The 19,918-nt window shown below is 27.7% G+C and overlaps 4 protein-coding genes across 4 annotated transcripts; 3 read left to right on the top strand and 1 right to left on the bottom strand.

Moving 5' to 3' along the window:
* Positions 1–949: 949 nt before the first annotated feature.
* On the top strand, positions 950–3,406 carry BCIN_13g00200 (hypothetical protein). The gene is made up of 5 exons (XM_001547438.2): positions 950–1,918; positions 1,971–2,021; positions 2,073–2,192; positions 2,279–2,824; positions 2,876–3,406. The coding sequence occupies exons 1-5, from the start codon at positions 1,433–1,435 to the stop codon at positions 3,281–3,283; spliced, it is 1,611 nt and encodes a 536-aa protein (XP_001547488.1). The 5' UTR covers positions 950–1,432; the 3' UTR covers positions 3,284–3,406.
* A 100-nt stretch (positions 3,407–3,506) lies between these two features.
* BCIN_13g00190 (hypothetical protein) lies at positions 3,507–4,209 on the bottom strand. Its single transcript, XM_001547437.2, has one exon. The coding sequence runs from the start codon at positions 4,058–4,060 to the stop codon at positions 3,656–3,658; it is 405 nt and encodes a 134-aa protein (XP_001547487.1). The 5' UTR covers positions 4,061–4,209; the 3' UTR covers positions 3,507–3,655.
* Positions 4,210–4,630: 421 nt separating this feature from the next.
* BCIN_13g00180 (hypothetical protein) lies at positions 4,631–6,066 on the top strand. Its single transcript, XM_024696601.1, has 5 exons — positions 4,631–5,032; positions 5,087–5,199; positions 5,259–5,452; positions 5,503–5,548; positions 5,609–6,066. The coding sequence occupies exons 1-5, from the start codon at positions 4,904–4,906 to the stop codon at positions 5,901–5,903; spliced, it is 777 nt and encodes a 258-aa protein (XP_024552414.1). The 5' UTR covers positions 4,631–4,903; the 3' UTR covers positions 5,904–6,066.
* Positions 6,067–6,321: 255 nt separating this feature from the next.
* Positions 6,322–7,306, top strand: BCIN_13g00170 (hypothetical protein). Its single transcript, XM_024696600.1, has 3 exons — positions 6,322–6,677; positions 6,796–6,885; positions 6,937–7,306. The coding sequence occupies exons 1-3, from the start codon at positions 6,404–6,406 to the stop codon at positions 7,176–7,178; spliced, it is 606 nt and encodes a 201-aa protein (XP_024552413.1). The 5' UTR covers positions 6,322–6,403; the 3' UTR covers positions 7,179–7,306.
* Positions 7,307–19,918: the final 12,612 nt, after the last annotated feature.

The raw sequence follows: 19,918 nt of genomic DNA, 5'->3' as shown, positions 1-19,918 counted from the left end.
ACATATTCGATTTACTAGGAAGATGACAGAGATGATAATGTGGAATATAATGCCAAGTCTTTTAGACATCTCAATCTTCCCTTTGATATCAGTCAAGTCTGTTTGAGTCTACCGAGTCTGTTCTACATTCAAGTCGTCAGTTGCTACCTACGTTGAATGAGGAGCAAATATAAAATCTTGCTTTCATTTGTGATCCGTGAGCTAGGTGGATAGAGCAATCTTAAAAAGTATCCCCTTTTACAAAATTGCTATCGGTGTGGACTCAAAGCACGGAATTTTCTCAAAAGTGGGCATGTTGGGATGATCCGAACATGTCCATTTCGAATCAATACAATCCTATGGAGAATTGCCCAGATTTGAAAGTTCACTGTGTGGGCAGTAGTTCAAATCTTGGGAAATTTGTTTCTGTACAGATAGGTTACTTATTGCTGAGAATGATCTGTTCACATTCCCTCGGCTCGCGATCTTGCGAACCTTAATGGAAGTCAGAATGGATTCGACACACCAGCTTTGATCTATGACAGATGTAAGCAGTGAGTGGAGGGAAGTGGGTATTGTCTCCGCTGTCTTGGTCAAAAAGCTCCATAGCAATATGATTTCATGCCTCCCTCCCCGCTCCCTCCTCCAAAATCAAGCTTTCCAATAGTTGGGCAAGCATTTCGGGTCCACTAGGCAATGGATTCAGAAGAGCTAACAGCCAAAACCCCGTCCCACAACCCGAACTGTGATCAATATTTTTCCGCGCTGCCCCAATGAGAGATTGGACATTAGCATTTCGTACACAAACAAGCTTTGAAAATAGGAACAAAAGGAAAGCTTGCAGGGAGAGTGTAAAGTGTTTATCCGCGTGTCAGCAAGAATGCGGGGTAGCTTTGTGGATTCGCGGGGGCCGGGGTTTGGAGAAGATGGGGTTCTCGGGGTTGTAGGCGACCGCCGTTTTGGCCACCTAGATTGAATGGAACTCGAGGACCTTCGACCTCTTATTTTCTAGTTAGTGCTGGAAGCTAGAAGGAAATCCTTTCGGGGCTCTCTACGGATACATCGAAAGTTCCTTGGATTTCAAACTGGTTCATAATATGGAGCTTGCGTGGAGATATACTGCTGGCACGTGTTGTTTGCAAACATGCTCGATTTCCCTTATTGCATTCAGGTCAGATGGGAGTGGGTTCCAGGGTATGAGGGTATGAGGGTCAATCTTTTACCGGAAACCATGCTTCTATACAGATTATTGGTTTATCCATCTTACGCCTCAGCCGTGCATATTCGCATCGAAGTTCCGGGGATGGTAAAAGTTACGTATGTGTGAAAGTGGGTAAGAAGCTCTGGATAAGATCCAGCTATGCGCACGATAAATACTACGATTTCCCTCTTTCTCGTGGCACTCCAATTTACACCTGAACATCGCTGAGCCTTGAAGCCCCAATCCGCAATCATGGGGATGTTGTCCAAAGTTGAGGATCGCCCTACTCCTTCTCAGGTCTATAACTGGCGTGTTTATGCATGCTCTATTGTCGCTGGGTTTGCGGCTGTCATGATAGGTTATGATAGTGCATTTATTGGAACAACTATCGCGCTCCCGTCTTTCAAAGAGGAATTCAATTTTGCCGCATTATCTAAGACGAGGTTAAATCTCGTGAGCGCCAATATTGTATCATGTTATCAAGCTGGAGCATTCTTCGGTTCCCTCTTTGCGTACATTGCAGCGTATTTTCTTGGAAGAGTCAGAGGTATGGCTGTATTTAGTGCCGTGTTTACAGTTGGTGCTGCAATGATGCTTGGTGCAAATGGGGACCGCGGCCTTGGTCTCATCTACGGAGGACGAGTTCTTGCTGGGTTGGGCGTAGGAGGTTGTTCGAGTTTGGCACCCATTTATATTTCCGAGATATCTCCACCTGCAATTCGTGGTCGATTGGTTTGCGTAGGTTTTGCCAGCCCATTACACATTCCAGCTCTTGCTAAATGCTTCGCAGATGTTCGAATTAGGATGGCAGATTGGTGGACTGGTTGGATTCTGGATTAATGTGAGAATAACAATCGTTGAGTGAGGGGAGGGTTGCTAATTGTCTCTGCAGTACGGAATCTCTGAGACCCTTCCATCTAACCACGAGCAATGGATAATTCCATTTGCAATCCAACTCATCCCTTCTGGACTGTTATTACTCGGTTCGTTTTGGCTCCACGAAACCCCTCGTGTGAGTAATTCCGCTTCCAAACCTTTCATGCTTCCTTCTCAATTGCGTTATCTTTCAAAATCATGGCTAACCTTTACTCCATATAGTGGTTGATGAGCAAAGGAAAACGGGACAAAGCTATCAAAAATCTATGCTGGATCCGAAACCTCACTGAAGATGACGTTTATATCAAGGAAGAGATCTACGCAATCGACCAAAATATTGAACAACAAATGGCGGGTGGTGGCCTTGGATTCTGGCAACCATTCAAACTCCTTGCGAGAAGCCGGAAGATTCAATGGAGATTTTTTCTTGGAGGTGCATTATTCTTTTGGCAAAACGCTTCTGGTATCAATGCCGTCAACTATTATTCTCCAACTATCTTCAAGAGCATTGGAATTATCGGTACCAATACTTCACTATTCTCGACTGGTCTATTCGGTGTTGTCAAAACCGTCGGAACCATCATTTACTTGCTGTTCCTGATCGATCAGTTGGGGCGCAGGAAGCTATTGATGATCGGATCAATTGGTGGAGCTTTGTGCATGTACTACGTCGCTGGTTACATTGCAATTGCAAAACCTGCGGATCATCCAACGAGCTCCCTACCACCTTCTGGTGTATCTGCCGTTTTCTTTTTTTACTTGTGGACTGTAAGTTCACAGCTCATCAAACACCCAATGATATAACTAATCATTCCGTAGGCATTTTACACCCCAACTTGGAACCCAACACCCTGGGTAATAAACGCCGAGATCTTCGATCAAAGTGTCCGAACGTTAGCTCAAGCACATGCCGCTGCCCATAACTGGCTATGGAATTTTCTCATCTCGAGATTCACACCTCAAATGTTCTCTTCAATGGGATATGGAGTTTACTTATTCTTCGCATCATTGATGATTTGGGGTGCGGCGTTCGTTTTCTTCTTGATTCCAGAAACAAAAAATGTTCCTCTGGAAGCGGTCGATAGACTTTTTGAGCGCAATTTACCGGCTAGGAGAGCGCACGCAGTTGTATGGGCGGAGTTGGAGCAGGAGGAAGAAGCGTTGAGAGCGGGAATTACAGCGGGATTGGAAAAGGAGAGAACGACTGCACATGTTGAGACTGTTTAGGACGGATGAGACACAGGGGATTTGTGTCCATTCGTAGCTAATGGCCGACTAATGGCTTGACTATTGCTGAAGTAGTAAGAAATAGTAATATCAAATGCTCTGCGTAATTTTTCCTCCGCGCCAATTTTCCTGAAATGATGAGCTCCAAATAGAGGATCGCAGGGTACTAAGTTGTGTGGAAAAATACACTCGGTTTGAAAATTGACGTATTTCCAGCTTCAAATGATATATAGTGGCCCATATTACTCAGATATTTTACACGTGTCAAAAGCCAGGAATTCGTTTGCCTTAGACTAAAGTCCAGGATAACGGGCATCACCCACAGGAATGGAAACTCCCAAACCTCTGGATTTTGCGCTCCTCATCTCCCCCCTACTTTCTGTTCCCGAGCCCCAATAAGAACGCAATTCTCAAAACCAACCCAAACCCTAAAATCCCGTTATTGATCAACTCCTCCGTCGACCATCCTCTAACGCTCAAAAATTCAACTGGGTCCGCCTCGTAAATTCCCCAAAAATGTCCCATATCACAAACCAACATAGCAAACACCACAGTTTTCCACACGGAATAGTCACGAGTGAGTCTCAAGACCACTGCTTCGTTGATTGTGAATAGAACATAGAGAGCGGCGATATCAGTGGATAGGAATTGTATCACGGGGTCCGGAGTAAAGGTTGAGGAGAGGGAAAGAAAGGGTCGGGAGAGTGAAGAGGGGGCCGTGCCGTGGATAAATTTGTAGGGTTGGAAATGAGCGAGGTAGGCGCCAGAGAGGGCCATGATGGGTTCGATGTAGAGGAGGAATATACGGTAGAAGGGGTGGATTTCGGAAATTCGGGAGTCAATTGATGGGGCCATTGTAAATGTTTGTGTTGTTGAGAAAGATTGAAGGTATTTAGTTGCAGGTAGCATATATGACTGTAATTTTCAACGATGTGAAAGAGTTAAGACCATGTGTATCATTTTTTGAATATTGTCCGAGCTGACTAATGCAATGCTTCTACAACCTCTTCTCCACAACACTCACCCCTGTTTTGCGTCCAGAAACACAGATTATTGCGGATTGCGCGCACTTAACCTCAATGTCGTGCTCTTGTTAGTGTTGTTGATCATTGGGGAAATCCATTTCCAAGAAGCCGGTATTTCCCCAGATGAGGCATTGATTGGCGCGTCAGCCATATCAGATCAGTGCATTGGCCTTCAGTCATCTATTTAGATCCTTATTCCTGACTTTGAAGACAATGTGCCTAAATGGTTGCCGAGAAGCATGTCATGACTGCGTTTATGTCGAAATCTTCGTTTAGATTGGGCATTGTGAGAACGAACAAGTGTTCTGTGTCATATAAATATGGCCTCGAGGTTCCCAATCCATGAATTACATTCAACCATTTAGCCGATTTGAAATACTGGGTTCATTATCATTGTTGAATTGCTTTCAAAATACTAAAAGTCTCTGTTTGTTGGAACCACAGTCAGGCATTTCAAATCTCTGCGAAGTTCGGGATTTGGTATTTTCAGATCAAGAGGCTAATCCCGACAAACACCGGCGGTTGCTATTTTTTCGGACTTGGTTTCGTCTCTATAAATCTATGTGACTGTACAGGCTTGATTGATCATCTCAAAATGGTTGACAAGATTCGAAGTAGAGATGTCGAAAGCGGCTGTCTCAAAGACATCGACACCGAGCAAAGCTTGCGAGGATACTCTATTCATGTAGTACAGCAATCCTTTGGAAGTAAAATTGGTAGCCCGGTGAGTTTTTCCAAGCCTCTATGCAATCGTCAACTTATTTGTGCTTTTGTTCAGACCGCATTAGCAATCGGAGCATTTGCGACTACTCTTACGACGCTCTCTTGTGCTCTTATGGGATTTCGCGGTCTATCTAACACTGATGTTTTCGTTGCGAATTTCAATTTTTGGTAAAGGCTCCTTACCTTTTTTCTTTTTTTGAAATTCAATTCGTCTAATCCTCTTAAAGTGCAGGTATAGGCATGGTGATCTCTGCCCAGTGGGAGCTCATTCGGGGCAATTCATACGGCTATACTGTCTTGAGTGCATTTGGACTTTTCTATGCTGGATTTGGTGCATTGGACATTCCTTTTCTGGGCATAACAGCTGCATATGGGAATGATACTGTGCAGTATAATAATGCCCTTGGATTCTTTGTTCTATGTAGGCTTTCATTACTGCCTATTAAGGAATTACGAAGCTGACAGAAACAGTATGGTCTGTCTTCAACCTATTTTTCTTGATCGGATCACTTCCAATGTATGTACTACATCACAATTTTCTGGCAATCTTTTGGTTGAGATCTAATTAACACTCTAGAAATCTCGTCTATATTGCCATATTCTTTTTTGTACAACTAGCATTCACTCTTGTCAGCGCATCGTACTTCTGCGCTGCAGACGGCAACGTTACAACAGCCGCCGTACTCAAGAAAATAGCCGGAGCCTTCGCCTTTATAGCGGGGATGTTTGGATATTATACTGTGGGGCATTTGATGTGCCAGGAAGCACTATTTTTTGACTTTCCAATGGGAGATACTAGTCGATTCTTCAGAAGGAAACTCAACGACCAGAGGCCAGTTCCACAACATCATGAGAAAGAATCTCAAGCCTGAAGGATACTTTACACAGGAGACACTGAGGTTTGTGAAAGAGGTTGTGATTATATTATGGTACAGAATGAGGCTTGAGGGAAAAAAAAAGGTTGATAAGTCGTTGAAACGTTTGAGATACTATTTCCGAACTTCCGGACCTAGCTTTTGTACAACACATTCAGCATCAAGTTATTGTTAGTCCCGTCCCTCGCCCCTTGACGTTAAATTTTTTCAATCTTTTGGCTTATTTGTTTTTTTAGAATATAGAAAAATATTCAATATGATAAATGCTGTTTATAACCATTTAAAACAAACTATTTTCTGCTACCTTTTGAATTTATAAATGATATATCCCTAGGTCAAGGGCACAATTGTATACTTTTAGATGACATGCCAGAAGAGATTGTTTCAGGTAGGCAGTGGATCCTCTTTTGTCATTGAGCTAGATTCACTTCCTGCACTGGACGGGTTGGAAAAGCTCCCTTCAAGTATACATAGATCAATCATATTTAAGAACTTTTATGCGACCTCAAAGTCAACAGTCTGGTGCAAAAATTTCTTACAGAGTGCCGCCGCCAGGATACATGTATGCCATTCGAACAAATGAGTTAATCGAGAAACATTTACAGGACTTGGATGCAAAAGATTGGTCTGTTTTGCAACGTCATGAATACGAACAGAAAATACGGCAGCGAGCTTTGCAATTGATCGACCAGTCGGTTGCGAATTATCTAGAAGATATCCATCTGACTCGCTATATGGAAGATCTTAATTGGTATTACGAATATGGTGATAGTAAGTTGATTGATCCTTGAGCTCGTGGCAGAGAAAGCTAACTCAAGAAAAGAAGAAGCTCCTTTCCCTTACCCATCTCCAGCCGAAAGTGCCAGGAACTAACTGATTGAAAATACAGGTATCAATATCCAAGGCTCTGTTCGAGTTTATAATCTACCTATGACACGAGGCGACCGAGGCGGTGGTATTTATAATAGTGGCCATAGTGGTGCGTAACAAAGTAATGACTTTGTTGAACAAGTTGATGTAACGTTATCAGATCTATCTATATCTTCCCCAGCAACGATTCAAAGCTCTATCCGTTATCAGGCTTCTTCAAGCAGAGGAGGTGGATCCACGTTTGCAAATAAACAAACATTGGTTCATCAGCCAAATGCCGACGTTAGATGGGAGCTTTCACCCACAGTTTCATCTCAATATTCAAAATTGTCTCGAACTTTAGAACGATCGATTGGGGATGCCAAAACCAAGGAAGACAAAATAGTTGTAGAAATAGAGTAAAAAGTCTTTTCTGAGCCTTCTCAGTAGTTGACAACTTAACGGTCACGAAAAGTGGAGTAAGACTCACTTAATGACAATGAATTATTCAATATCCATGTATCTCAATAATATACGAATCTAAAATTTCATTATGGGTGAATAGATCTCAATGCTTAGATTGGAGTGATTCTAAGGGGCAAATTACTCGTTTGACCCGATGGCGGAATACAAGAGTTATAGTTATAGCTCATCGTACTCTTTATCAATTTATAATAAAATCCTTATAAAAATAATTTTTTAATATCTAAAATTAAATATTGAATAATTTTTCCAATTGTTATATTATAAACTCGAAACTTTGACATAATATAATTTAATTATAATAGTTTAGAAAAAATGAATGAAATGTTTTCTATAATTTTTATAATTGAAATATAGAATATTAAAATTGAAATGTTCAATCTCAGAACTTTATATTTCAATTGAAAAATTTCAAATCTTATTTATCTATTTCTTTAATTGGTTTCAATAATTTTCAATAATATTTAGGAAAATTAGAAAATTTACTCAATATTATATTAAATTTTTAAGAGATTAAAAAGTTGAATAAATAATAGTTTTTAATACATTTTCGCTAAGAATGCGATGTACTATAGCTATAACTCGTATTTGTTTGTATTAACTTAGTTAATGTTTACAATTAAAGGAGTAGGCTAATGGAATGCATATAGTATTGACTATATAGAATTACTATAATATTCTAAATTCTAAATATAAAAGTAAAAGATATTATATATATATATATATATCACATACACATATTATATTTTTTCAACACTCCCCTAAAAAAAGTATCTCATTTATTTTTTATATCTTGATATTTAATCTATTTGATTTCTTTAAATCCCAGTAAATCTTTAAGCTTTTCAAAAATAACTCTAATATATAGCTTTATTAATTCATTTACAATCATATCATTAATATTAATATAAATAATATTAACTAATTTCTTTTCAATAAGGTTTTTAATAAAGTAATAATATATATTAAATATTTTGATTATTTATATGAATATAGATTCTTAGTTAATATTAAAACTTCTTAATTATCTTTTAGCATTTATACAATTTCTTCTTCTTCAATATATTTCAATCACTTTAAATCTTTTAAAAATTATACTATTCATTATCCTTGTTTTACAAATATAACTATCGAAATATATTCTATTTCTATATTAAATATAATTATAAATATCTATTTTTTACTTATCTATAATATTAATCTATTATAAATATTACTATTCTTTCAAATATACTTTTTCTATCAATTTTATTATTTACTCAATTTATATAATGTAGTTTATTAGCATATAGGCTATATCACTATATAGGCCATTTAAAAACACATTAAAATTAGGCCTATTTCAATATTCTTATTTTAATAATTAATCATTATTTTAAAGAGAAAAAGAATATTAAATAATAATAAAAAATTAATTTCTAAATAATTTAATTTTCAAATAAAAATTTCTATTATATTTTAAAACAAGTGAAAATTGTTATGATTTTTGTTACAAAAATATTATTTTTATAATAATTACTTTAATAATTATAATTCCCAGTAAATAATTTAAATTCTATAATTTTTCTATAATTAAATTTTTAAATTTTTAAATTTTATAAAATTATATTATTAAATGAAGAAAGTGTATGGTTATGTATAAATGAATTTTGTATGTAAAAAGGAGTGGTCTATATAGTAATATAGCTTATATACTAATAAACCACGTCATATATATCTTAATAATATATTCAATTAAACTCTTTCAAATTCAAAATGTAGTTTTTATTTAATAATTAATTATAAATATTTCAAAAGATTTTTAAATACCATATAATAATATTTAATAAATTTAAATATAACTTACAATAACCTTTCTATATCAAATACAATATCAAATTTTATATAAAATATTAAATAAATTATATTATCAATTATCTATAAATATTTATATTTATCTAATAATTGATTATTTAAAAATATTAATCTCAATTAATTATAATTTTAAATTAATATTTTCCTAAATTTATACTGATTATATAAAATCTCAAATCATATTAATATAATATTCAAATATTCTTTTTGATTTATGATTAAAACCGTTCTTTTGCTATTTCAAATAATACATACTTTTAAAACCTTATTAATCTTTTTTAAATATTTAATATTAAAAAAAAATAAAAAAAACATTAATAATATTATATAATATCTTTTTTACAAATAATTATTACAATGATATTATTTATATATATCAAAAGAAATAATTGAAAAGAATATTATATATATATATATATATATATAGATTTATTAAATTTAAATAAATCCTGTATTAAAATTTATTCTAAAAGAATACTTCGATCTTTTTTAATTTATTTCAATCTATAAAGATTTCAAAAAATATAAAGAATATAACCCTTTTTCATTTAAACATTTTGAAATAATATAAAATAGATTTCTTCATTTAAATACAATTTTATAAATATATTCTTAATATTGAAATAAAAGAATTCTCAATTTTCTTCTATTGTTAATATTGTTTTTATAAATATTGTTTATAATATTGTTTTTATAAATAAAAATAATAATATGATATAATATTGATATCTTTTAATTTATATATATATATATTCAAATAAGAATAAAGTAATTTTCATTATAAATTTGAATTATAAATTAATAATAAAAGATTGAAAGCTATATAAATCGATTAGATAAGATTGATAAGATAATAGTTAATTATTTAATTGTCATTTCAAAAGAATAAAAGGAATAATAAGTTTTTTATTTAAAGAATAATTAAATTAGAAAAAGGATTTTAAATAAAGAAAGCTAATTCTAGGCGAATAAGTATAAAAAGGAATCTAATTTTTTAAATTATAAAATAAAAAAGTTAATCTCATATAATTTTTTCAATCAAAATTATATATTATACTATTTATATAATCCTTTAATCATTTATACAAATATATTTCTATATTATATATATTATATATATATATATAATCATTTCTTATATATTTTCGATTTATAATAGATTATAAGTTTAGTAATTCATATATACAATTAAAAAGTAAGTTATTTTAATATACAGTGTAATATATATCAAAAAAGCAATAAAAAAGCTTTCAAAAAAATATTGAAAAAGTTTTCGAAAATTTAAAAGAAAATCGATTTTCGAATTCGAAATTAAATATACTCAAAATATATCTAAAATTTTATTAAAACTCAATTAGAATTTGATATTTTATATATTATATACAAAAGAATATATATTAATACAAATCAATATCGATTTTATATTTCTTTTTGAATTTATATAATTTTTATATATATATATATTATATATACCCCTATTATATTATAGAATAATATTATTAAATAAAATATATTATTAAAAGGTATTTCTTTATATATATATATATTTATAATTCTTATATATATTATCAATCTTTATATATATTATTAATCTTTATATATATATATATATATTATTGAAATATATATTATATATATATTTATAAATTTTATATATATATATATATTATATAGAAATATTATAAAATTATTTTAATTAATTAATCAAAAATAATATAAAGATTTTAAATAATAGGTGATATAATATAATTCAATATAATAATAAGAAAATCTATTATATTTATAATTTATATTATTATATTATTTTCAATATAAAAATCAAATATTATTTAATAGTTTATTAAAATGAAAATTAAAATATAATAGATTAATTAATTATAGAAGATTTTGATTTTAGTATATTTATATATTATATTTATAATATAGAAATTATAAAAAGAAATTCTAATTTAATTATTGAAAAATCTTAATTATTAAAATATATATTGAATATATATATAATTAAAATACTAAATCCAAATATAAATTTCATTAAATTAAAAAATTATAATTTAGATTTTATATTAAATATATTAAGGAATGAAAAAATATAATTGAAATAATTCCATATTTTTATTATATTAAAAATCAAATAAAAAAAATAATATAATAAAATAAAATATATATCAAATTTTTATTTTTATAAAAATATTAGTTTTTTAGTTTTCTTATATATAAATCTATATTTCTAAAATTAAATCTAATTAAATAAATAAAATTAAATTTTTAAAAGTTATATAAATATATATAACGTAACGTATGGGGAACTCGGACATATGGGGAACTCGGACACTTTTTCAATTATTCTACACGCGATCTTGTTCTACGAGCCACACAATCCTCCAATTCCAATTCCGAATCACTTGAACTATTCTCTAGCTCTTCTTCTTCAATCTCTTCTTCTGATTCTTCAATTGGGCGTTTGCGTGGCCGTCCTCGTGGCTTTTTCTCCTTCGGTTTTTCCTCCGCCTCACGTACCATTTTCAATACTTCCTTAGTACTAAAGACAAATTGACCTTGTAATTTGACTCTTTTGCCTTTAGTTCTCTTCTTTCGAGTCTCAATTACCTCCTGAGCATCAGAGAGCTGTTTCCGAAGTAGGGCTATCTCAGCATTTTGAGATTCTACAAGCCTAGTCATTCTCTTGGCATATCGACGAGTTGGCGATGCAGGAGAACCACTGCTTGCTAGAGCTGTATTAAAGATCTGATTTGCTTGCCTTAGTTCTGTTCCATCTGGAGGAGAACTCCTGAGTATAGACAAGTCTAGGTCTTGATTGGGGGTTCTCATTTGTGGAGTAGAAGGTTGCTGGGAGGAGTTAAATGGTAATGAATCGAGTACTTTTCGTGGGGCAAAAGGTACTAAACCAGCTCCTCTCCAGCCAGCTTTAATATTAGAAGAATTCAATGCTTTTTTTCTGATATTTTGAAAGAGTTCTACCCATTCAGCTCTTTGGATTCGCTTTACACCAGCTCGAGAATATCGATCGACCTCTAAAGCATGATATCGTTTCATTGGCCCATACACCGCAATATCAAGTGGCTGAAGCAAGTGAGAGCAATGAGGAGGTAATATAAGTAAATCGATATCATTATCTATACAGAAAGCAATAAAGCTACCTGTAATATGGCTTGAATGGCCATCCATGATCAAAAGTCGAGGTCGGTCACCTGACACTTTCTTGGATTCTGGTTCGAAAACCCTTTTTAACCATTCTAATCCATGGCTATTTGAGGTCCATCCATTTGTACTAGTAGAGAACTGCCAGCTTTGAGGTGTGTCCTTTGGAATCCATGCAGAATTCGTATTCTGAGCCTTGAAAATGACCATAGGTGATAGAGCATTTCCAGCTGCATTGATACATTCAAATGCAGTTATCCATTCTTGCTTGCCAGCTGTAACTTTCCAATTCGACTTCTGAGTAGAATCGACTATAATGCGCGTACTTTGAGTACTTCCAACTCCAAATCCGGTTTCATCCATATTATACATATCATCTAATTCATACTTTCGCTCAATGAGACGCGTGCGAAACGCGTCAAACCAAGCCTGAATATTCTCCGGAGTTGCTTCTTTAGCCCGATTAGACTCTAATTGACGTGAATAGCATGTTTTAAGTTCTGGATGTCGTTTTTGGAATCTATAGATCCATTCGTGGCCTATAGGTGGAATTTCTGTCGAGGTAGGATTTCGAGATGACGCGACCCGAACGCGTCGAAGACGAATTTCGTCGGCCATTTCCTTCACCAACATAGGTGTAGCAGGGAATCCAGTGATGGTAAGTCGTGAAATCCATCGTACAAGAGTATTTTCTTCTGCGTTTGAAAGAATTTGAGCCATTTCGTGGGTTTGGGAACGTGTTTTCTTCCCAGCCAGCCTATCAGCTAGGGTAGACTTAGGGACTTCAAAATGCTCTGCAGCCTTTCTAATTGATTTAAATTCTTTCAATTGAAGTGAAATTATAGCCTTTTGAAGCTTCTCTTCAATTTGAGCAGATGTAGAAGGTGATTGGGTATGCATAATAAAAGTTATTGCGGTTTCAAGTTGGTGATGGGCTAAAAGTGTCCGAGTTCCCCATATGTCCGAGTTCCCCATACGTTACGTTATCCTAAATATTATTTTTTTTTAGAATTTTTATTTCATAATTTATAACTTTTTCCTAATTTTCTTTTTAATTTGAATATATAACTTTTAAATATAATTTAGAAATAATTAGATTTTTATTATAAGGTTTTTTTATTATTATTTTTTCTTTAATTTTTATATTAAAATATAATAATATTTTATTCTTATATTAATTATTATTAATATTATTTAATTTAATTTTATAATTTTGATTTTTTAATTCAATATATAATATATAAATAAGATTATATAACATAATTTATTAATATATAAGCTATATTATTATATAATCTACTTTCACCTCAATTTACATTTTCAAATCTATATTATTTAATAACAATTGAATCAATTGATTTAAATTATTAAGAATTTAATAATTTAAAATATATTATATTATTTTAATAAATTCTTATATTATATTTTGTTTTTTTATATTTATTATAATATTAATTAAAAGATATTTCTTTATTAGAATTCCTTTTTTTTTAATATTTATTATATTAAATTTGAATATCAATCTTTTATTAAAATAATATATCAAAAATATTTTATTTAATAAACACTTTTTTTTATATATTAATATTTATTTAATATTTTATTTGTTATTTAAAATATATAATTCTTTATATTTAAAAGTATATTTTTATAAATTAATTTTTTTAAATTTTTAATTAAAATTAATATAATTTCAAATATAAATATAAAGAAACTTAATTGATAATGAATTATTCGAGATTTAATTAATATTGATTAAAAAAGAACTTTTATTAGATTATAAAAAATTTAAAAGATTTATTAATTTAAATTGAAAAAAAAAAGGATAAATATATAAATTCGAATATTTAATTTTGAAAATATAATTTTAGAATTAAATAGGATTAAATTTGTTTTTTGAAATTTTAATTTTATATTTTAAAAAGTGATTGATTTTTTATATATAATTTTAAAAGTTATAAAGAATTCAATTTTCAAAATATAATTAATATATATTTTAATAAATTTATTAATTTAATTATTATATAAATATTTTAAATTATTAAAATAATTAATATTAAATAATTGAATTAAATGATTTGAATATAATAATAAATATAAATATATAATATTATTCTTTTTATAATATATTTGAAAAGTTATTGATTTGTAGTTTTTATATTTATTTAATATTAATATTTGATATTTGTTTTTTCTTTGATTTTTAATATATTTATCAAAATATTTCAATTATTCTAAATTTATTTTATTATTCATTTATTTATTAAATATAAATTTAATAATTTATTTCAAAAAAAGATTTGTTTTGATATATTAATTAAAAAAATAAATTTATTTTTGAATTATTAAAAATGAAGAAATAAATTTTATTCTTTTTATTTTTATATATTATTATTATAATTTATTTTCAATTATCTAATTATATTATTTTATTTTTATTATTTCATTTAATATTAATTATTATTATTATTATATATATAATTTCTATTATAAAATCTATTTTATTGAAATTATAAAAATCTTTATTCAAAATATTATATTTCATTTATATATTTATAATTAATCGAAATCATTTTTCAAAAAGTTTAAAATCCTTACAAAAAGCTTTTTGAAAATTATAAATATAATTAAAATATATTTTTAATTCAATTTGATATTTTACAAATCAATATATTCAAAACTTTTCAATATTCTTTATATTCTTTAATTCAAAAATATAATTTATTATATCTTTTATATTTTTGAATTTAAATAAAAAATCTTTTGAATTTGTATCAAATATATATTTGATAATGATATTCTTTTTTAATTTTAAAAGATTATAAAATTTATATTGATATTTTATATAAAAAATAAAATTGTCAATTTTATATTATAATATTATATATAAAATATTATATATATTAATAATCTTTTGAATATTTTAATTTTTATCTTTTTAAATAATTTCGATAATAAAGAATATATAAGTTTTTTGATTATATAAATTTATAATAGATTATTAATAAAATATATATTAAAAAAGAAAAGTATAAATTAAAATGAAAATGAGTTATATAATGATATAAATTATATATTAATAAATTATATTATATTTAATTATAATTTTTTTTTAAATATATTTAAATTATTTTATTAAAATAAATAAATTAGAATTATATAGGATTTTCATTATTAATTTTTTATCATTATTTATATTAAAATTATTAGAATTATTATTATTTTTTAAATTATTATAAATATTATTATATATATTTATTTTTTTTTTTTGATTTTCATTTTCAAAGATTTTTATATTTAATCTTTTTAATAAATTATTTATAATAATATTATTATTTTTATTATTTATATTTCTATTATAATATAAAATATCTTCTTTAATAATATAATCATTAAAATTCATAATTTTATTTTTATTTGGAATATAAAATAATAGATTCTTAAATAATTCAAATTCTATTAAAATTCCTTTTTCTAATTTATAATCAAGTTTATTTGTTTTCTTTTCTTTATATTTTAATATATATATTAAAAATCTTAAAACTTTAATTTCTTTTAAATTAGACTCTTTATTTAATATTAATTTAAAAGGAAAGCTTTTTATAATTTTATTATAGTATTTGTTTTTAATATAAAATATATTCTTTAATATATTAGGTTATAAGAATATAAATAGATTTTTATTTTTTATAAATACTAATAATCTTTTTATTAAATATCTATTTGATTTTTCGGCTTTTTTATTTTGAAAATAATAATAAAGATTTATAAACTCTAATATAATATTTTTTGATTTAGTAAATAGATTCTATTAATTCGAATTAAATTCTTTAGTGTTATTGACTTTTATTATTTTAATACTTTTATTAAATTGATTTAATATTAAATTATAAAAATCTTTTAATATAATAAAAATATTAGATTTATACTTAATAGGATATATCTATATATTTTTTATAATCTATTTAATAAAAGTAATAAAATATTTTTTTTTTTAATTTTAATATTTTAAATTATTTATAAATATTAATATTAATTCTTTTGAATTAATTTAATTTAATATTAAAAAAGGTTTTATTAATATTTTAAATTATTTTAATATATATATAAGTTTTATAATAATTTAGATTAATATTAGATTTTTTTAAATTTAATGTTTTTATAATATAATCTTTATTTATATAATTTAAATGTTTATGTTAAAGATTTAAATTATTAAAATTTATATTTTTCAATTTTTTTTAGATTTTATATTCGAATTTATTTTAGAATTTTTAGATTCCTTTTTAAATTTATTTTTTAAATCTATTTTAGAATTTGTATTTCTATTAATAATATTTATATTTATATTATAATTTAATTGATTTATTAATTTATAATTTATATTATATTTTAAATAGAAAGTATTATCAATTTATTTAGCTTTGATTTTAATATTTAATAATTTATTTGAAAAATTATAAATATTATTAAAGAGTAATATATTATTAACTCATTCTTTTTTAATTATTTATTTAATATTAATTAGAATTGATTTTAATAAGAATATATATTTAATTATTCAAATAAATATTCTTTTATTATTTATAATAATTGAAATATTTTTATATTTTAATATTAATATAGATTCTTTATTTATTATATTAATATATTTTGAAATTTTATATATTTTATAATTTATAAATTATTCTTTATTTGAATAATAATATTTTATAGTTTTTAAATCTAATATAATATTATTCTTAAATTTAATAATATAATTTATTAATAAAATTATAATATTATTTTTATATTTGGAATTAAATATAATATTGAAATCCTTTGGAAAGATTTGATTTATTTTTTCAATATTAAAATTTTTAAAATCTTTTTTATTTTTATTATTATTATTTTGATTAGTTTTTGTATTATTTTTATTTATATTATAGAATTTATTAGATTTTTTAAGATTATTTAATTCTTTTATAATTTTATAAAATTTATTTTTATTATATTTATTTTTATTATATTTATTTTTATTAAAGTTTTTAAATCTTTTATAATTTTTATTATAAAATTCGAAATGTTTTTTAAAATATTTGCTTTTTAAATGATTCTTTTTATTATAATATATATAATTTGAAATAGTGTTTTAAGATTTAATAATTTTATTAGATTTTATAAAGCTTTTCATTTTAAATTCTTTAAATATCAATTCAAATATTAATTTATTTAAATCAATATTATTATTATTGATTAAATCTTTTAAAATTTCTTTTATTTTTTTAGATTTAAATAAATCAAAAGAATTATTTAAATTATTAAATACTATTCAAATTATATAAACCTTTTGTGATTCAAATTTTAAATCTTTTAAATAAATATATAATAATAATATATAATTTATATGTTTATTTATATTACTAAAATTATTATAATTTGATTTTATTAATTTATTAAAATATCAATTTATTAAATTTGATAAGATTTCATTATACATTTTATTTATAATATTTCAAAACTTTTTTAAATCAGATTTTTCTTTAAATCTTTTATTTAATTTTATTAATATTATAAATTTTAATATAACAAAAACTTTTTTAGATTTTTTTTTAAATTTTTTTTAATTTTTTATTATATTTTAAATAAAGCTTTTTAGATATAAATATATTATTAAATTTAAAATAATATTATTTATTAACATTATTATTTCAATTATTTATATAAAATATAATATTATTAGTTTTTAAAAAGAATTTAATTTTATTATATTATTTTATATAATTAAATCGATTATTCAAAATTAAATTTATATATTTAATTTTATAATTTATATTTAATAGTTTTTTAAATATATAATATAGTATAATAAGTATTATATAAATCAGAATCTTATTCAAAAATGTTTTTTAATTTTATAAAAACTTTATAAAATTATATTATATATTTTAGATATTAATATAAATTTTATATTAGATTTAATTTTTATTTTTTAATTTAAATTTTATTATATATATATATATAATAAAATCTATTCAAATTAGAATATCTTTATATAAAATAATTATTATATTATTTATTATAAATAATATAACGTAACGTATGGGGAACTCGGACATATGGGGAACTCGGACACTTTTAGCCCATCACCAACTTGAAACCGCAATAACTTTTATTATGCATACCCAATCACCTTCTACATCTGCTCAAATTGAAGAGAAGCTTCAAAAGGCTATAATTTCACTTCAATTGAAAGAATTTAAATCAATTAGAAAGGCTGCAGAGCATTTTGAAGTCCCTAAGTCTACCCTAGCTGATAGGCTGGCTGGGAAGAAAACACGTTCCCAAACCCACGAAATGGCTCAAATTCTTTCAAACGCAGAAGAAAATACTCTTGTACGATGGATTTCACGACTTACCATCACTGGATTCCCTGCTACACCTATGTTGGTGAAGGAAATGGCCGACGAAATTCGTCTTCGACGCGTTCGGGTCGCGTCATCTCGAAATCCTACCTCGACAGAAATTCCACCTATAGGCCACGAATGGATCTATAGATTCCAAAAACGACATCCAGAACTTAAAACATGCTATTCACGTCAATTAGAGTCTAATCGGGCTAAAGAAGCAACTCCGGAGAATATTCAGGCTTGGTTTGACGCGTTTCGCACGCGTCTCATTGAGCGAAAGTATGAATTAGATGATATGTATAATATGGATGAAACCGGATTTGGAGTTGGAAGTACTCAAAGTACGCGCATTATAGTCGATTCTACTCAGAAGTCGAATTGGAAAGTTACAGCTGGCAAGCAAGAATGGATAACTGCATTTGAATGTATCAATGCAGCTGGAAATGCTCTATCACCTATGGTCATTTTCAAGGCTCAGAATACGAATTCTGCATGGATTCCAAAGGACACACCTCAAAGCTGGCAGTTCTCTACTAGTACAAATGGATGGACCTCAAATAGCCATGGATTAGAATGGTTAAAAAGGGTTTTCGAACCAGAATCCAAGAAAGTGTCAGGTGACCGACCTCGACTTTTGATCATGGATGGCCATTCAAGCCATATTACAGGTAGCTTTATTGCTTTCTGTATAGATAATGATATCGATTTACTTATATTACCTCCTCATTGCTCTCACTTGCTTCAGCCACTTGATATTGCGGTGTATGGGCCAATGAAACGATATCATGCTTTAGAGGTCGATCGATATTCTCGAGCTGGTGTAAAGCGAATCCAAAGAGCTGAATGGGTAGAACTCTTTCAAAATATCAGAAAAAAAGCATTGAATTCTTCTAATATTAAAGCTGGCTGGAGAGGAGCTGGTTTAGTACCTTTTGCCCCACGAAAAGTACTCGATTCATTACCATTTAACTCCTCCCAGCAACCTTCTACTCCACAAATGAGAACCCCCAATCAAGACCTAGACTTGTCTATACTCAGGAGTTCTCCTCCAGATGGAACAGAACTAAGGCAAGCAAATCAGATCTTTAATACAGCTCTAGCAAGCAGTGGTTCTCCTGCATCGCCAACTCGTCGATATGCCAAGAGAATGACTAGGCTTGTAGAATCTCAAAATGCTGAGATAGCCCTACTTCGGAAACAGCTCTCTGATGCTCAGGAGGTAATTGAGACTCGAAAGAAGAGAACTAAAGGCAAAAGAGTCAAATTACAAGGTCAATT

This window comes from Botrytis cinerea, chromosome 13, assembly GCF_000143535.2.
Source record: "Botrytis cinerea B05.10 chromosome 13, complete sequence".
Taxonomy (NCBI): Eukaryota; Fungi; Ascomycota; class Leotiomycetes; order Helotiales; family Sclerotiniaceae; genus Botrytis; species Botrytis cinerea.
Note: the sequence above shows the minus strand (reverse complement) of the source record. Positions and strands in the feature narration are given on the sequence as shown.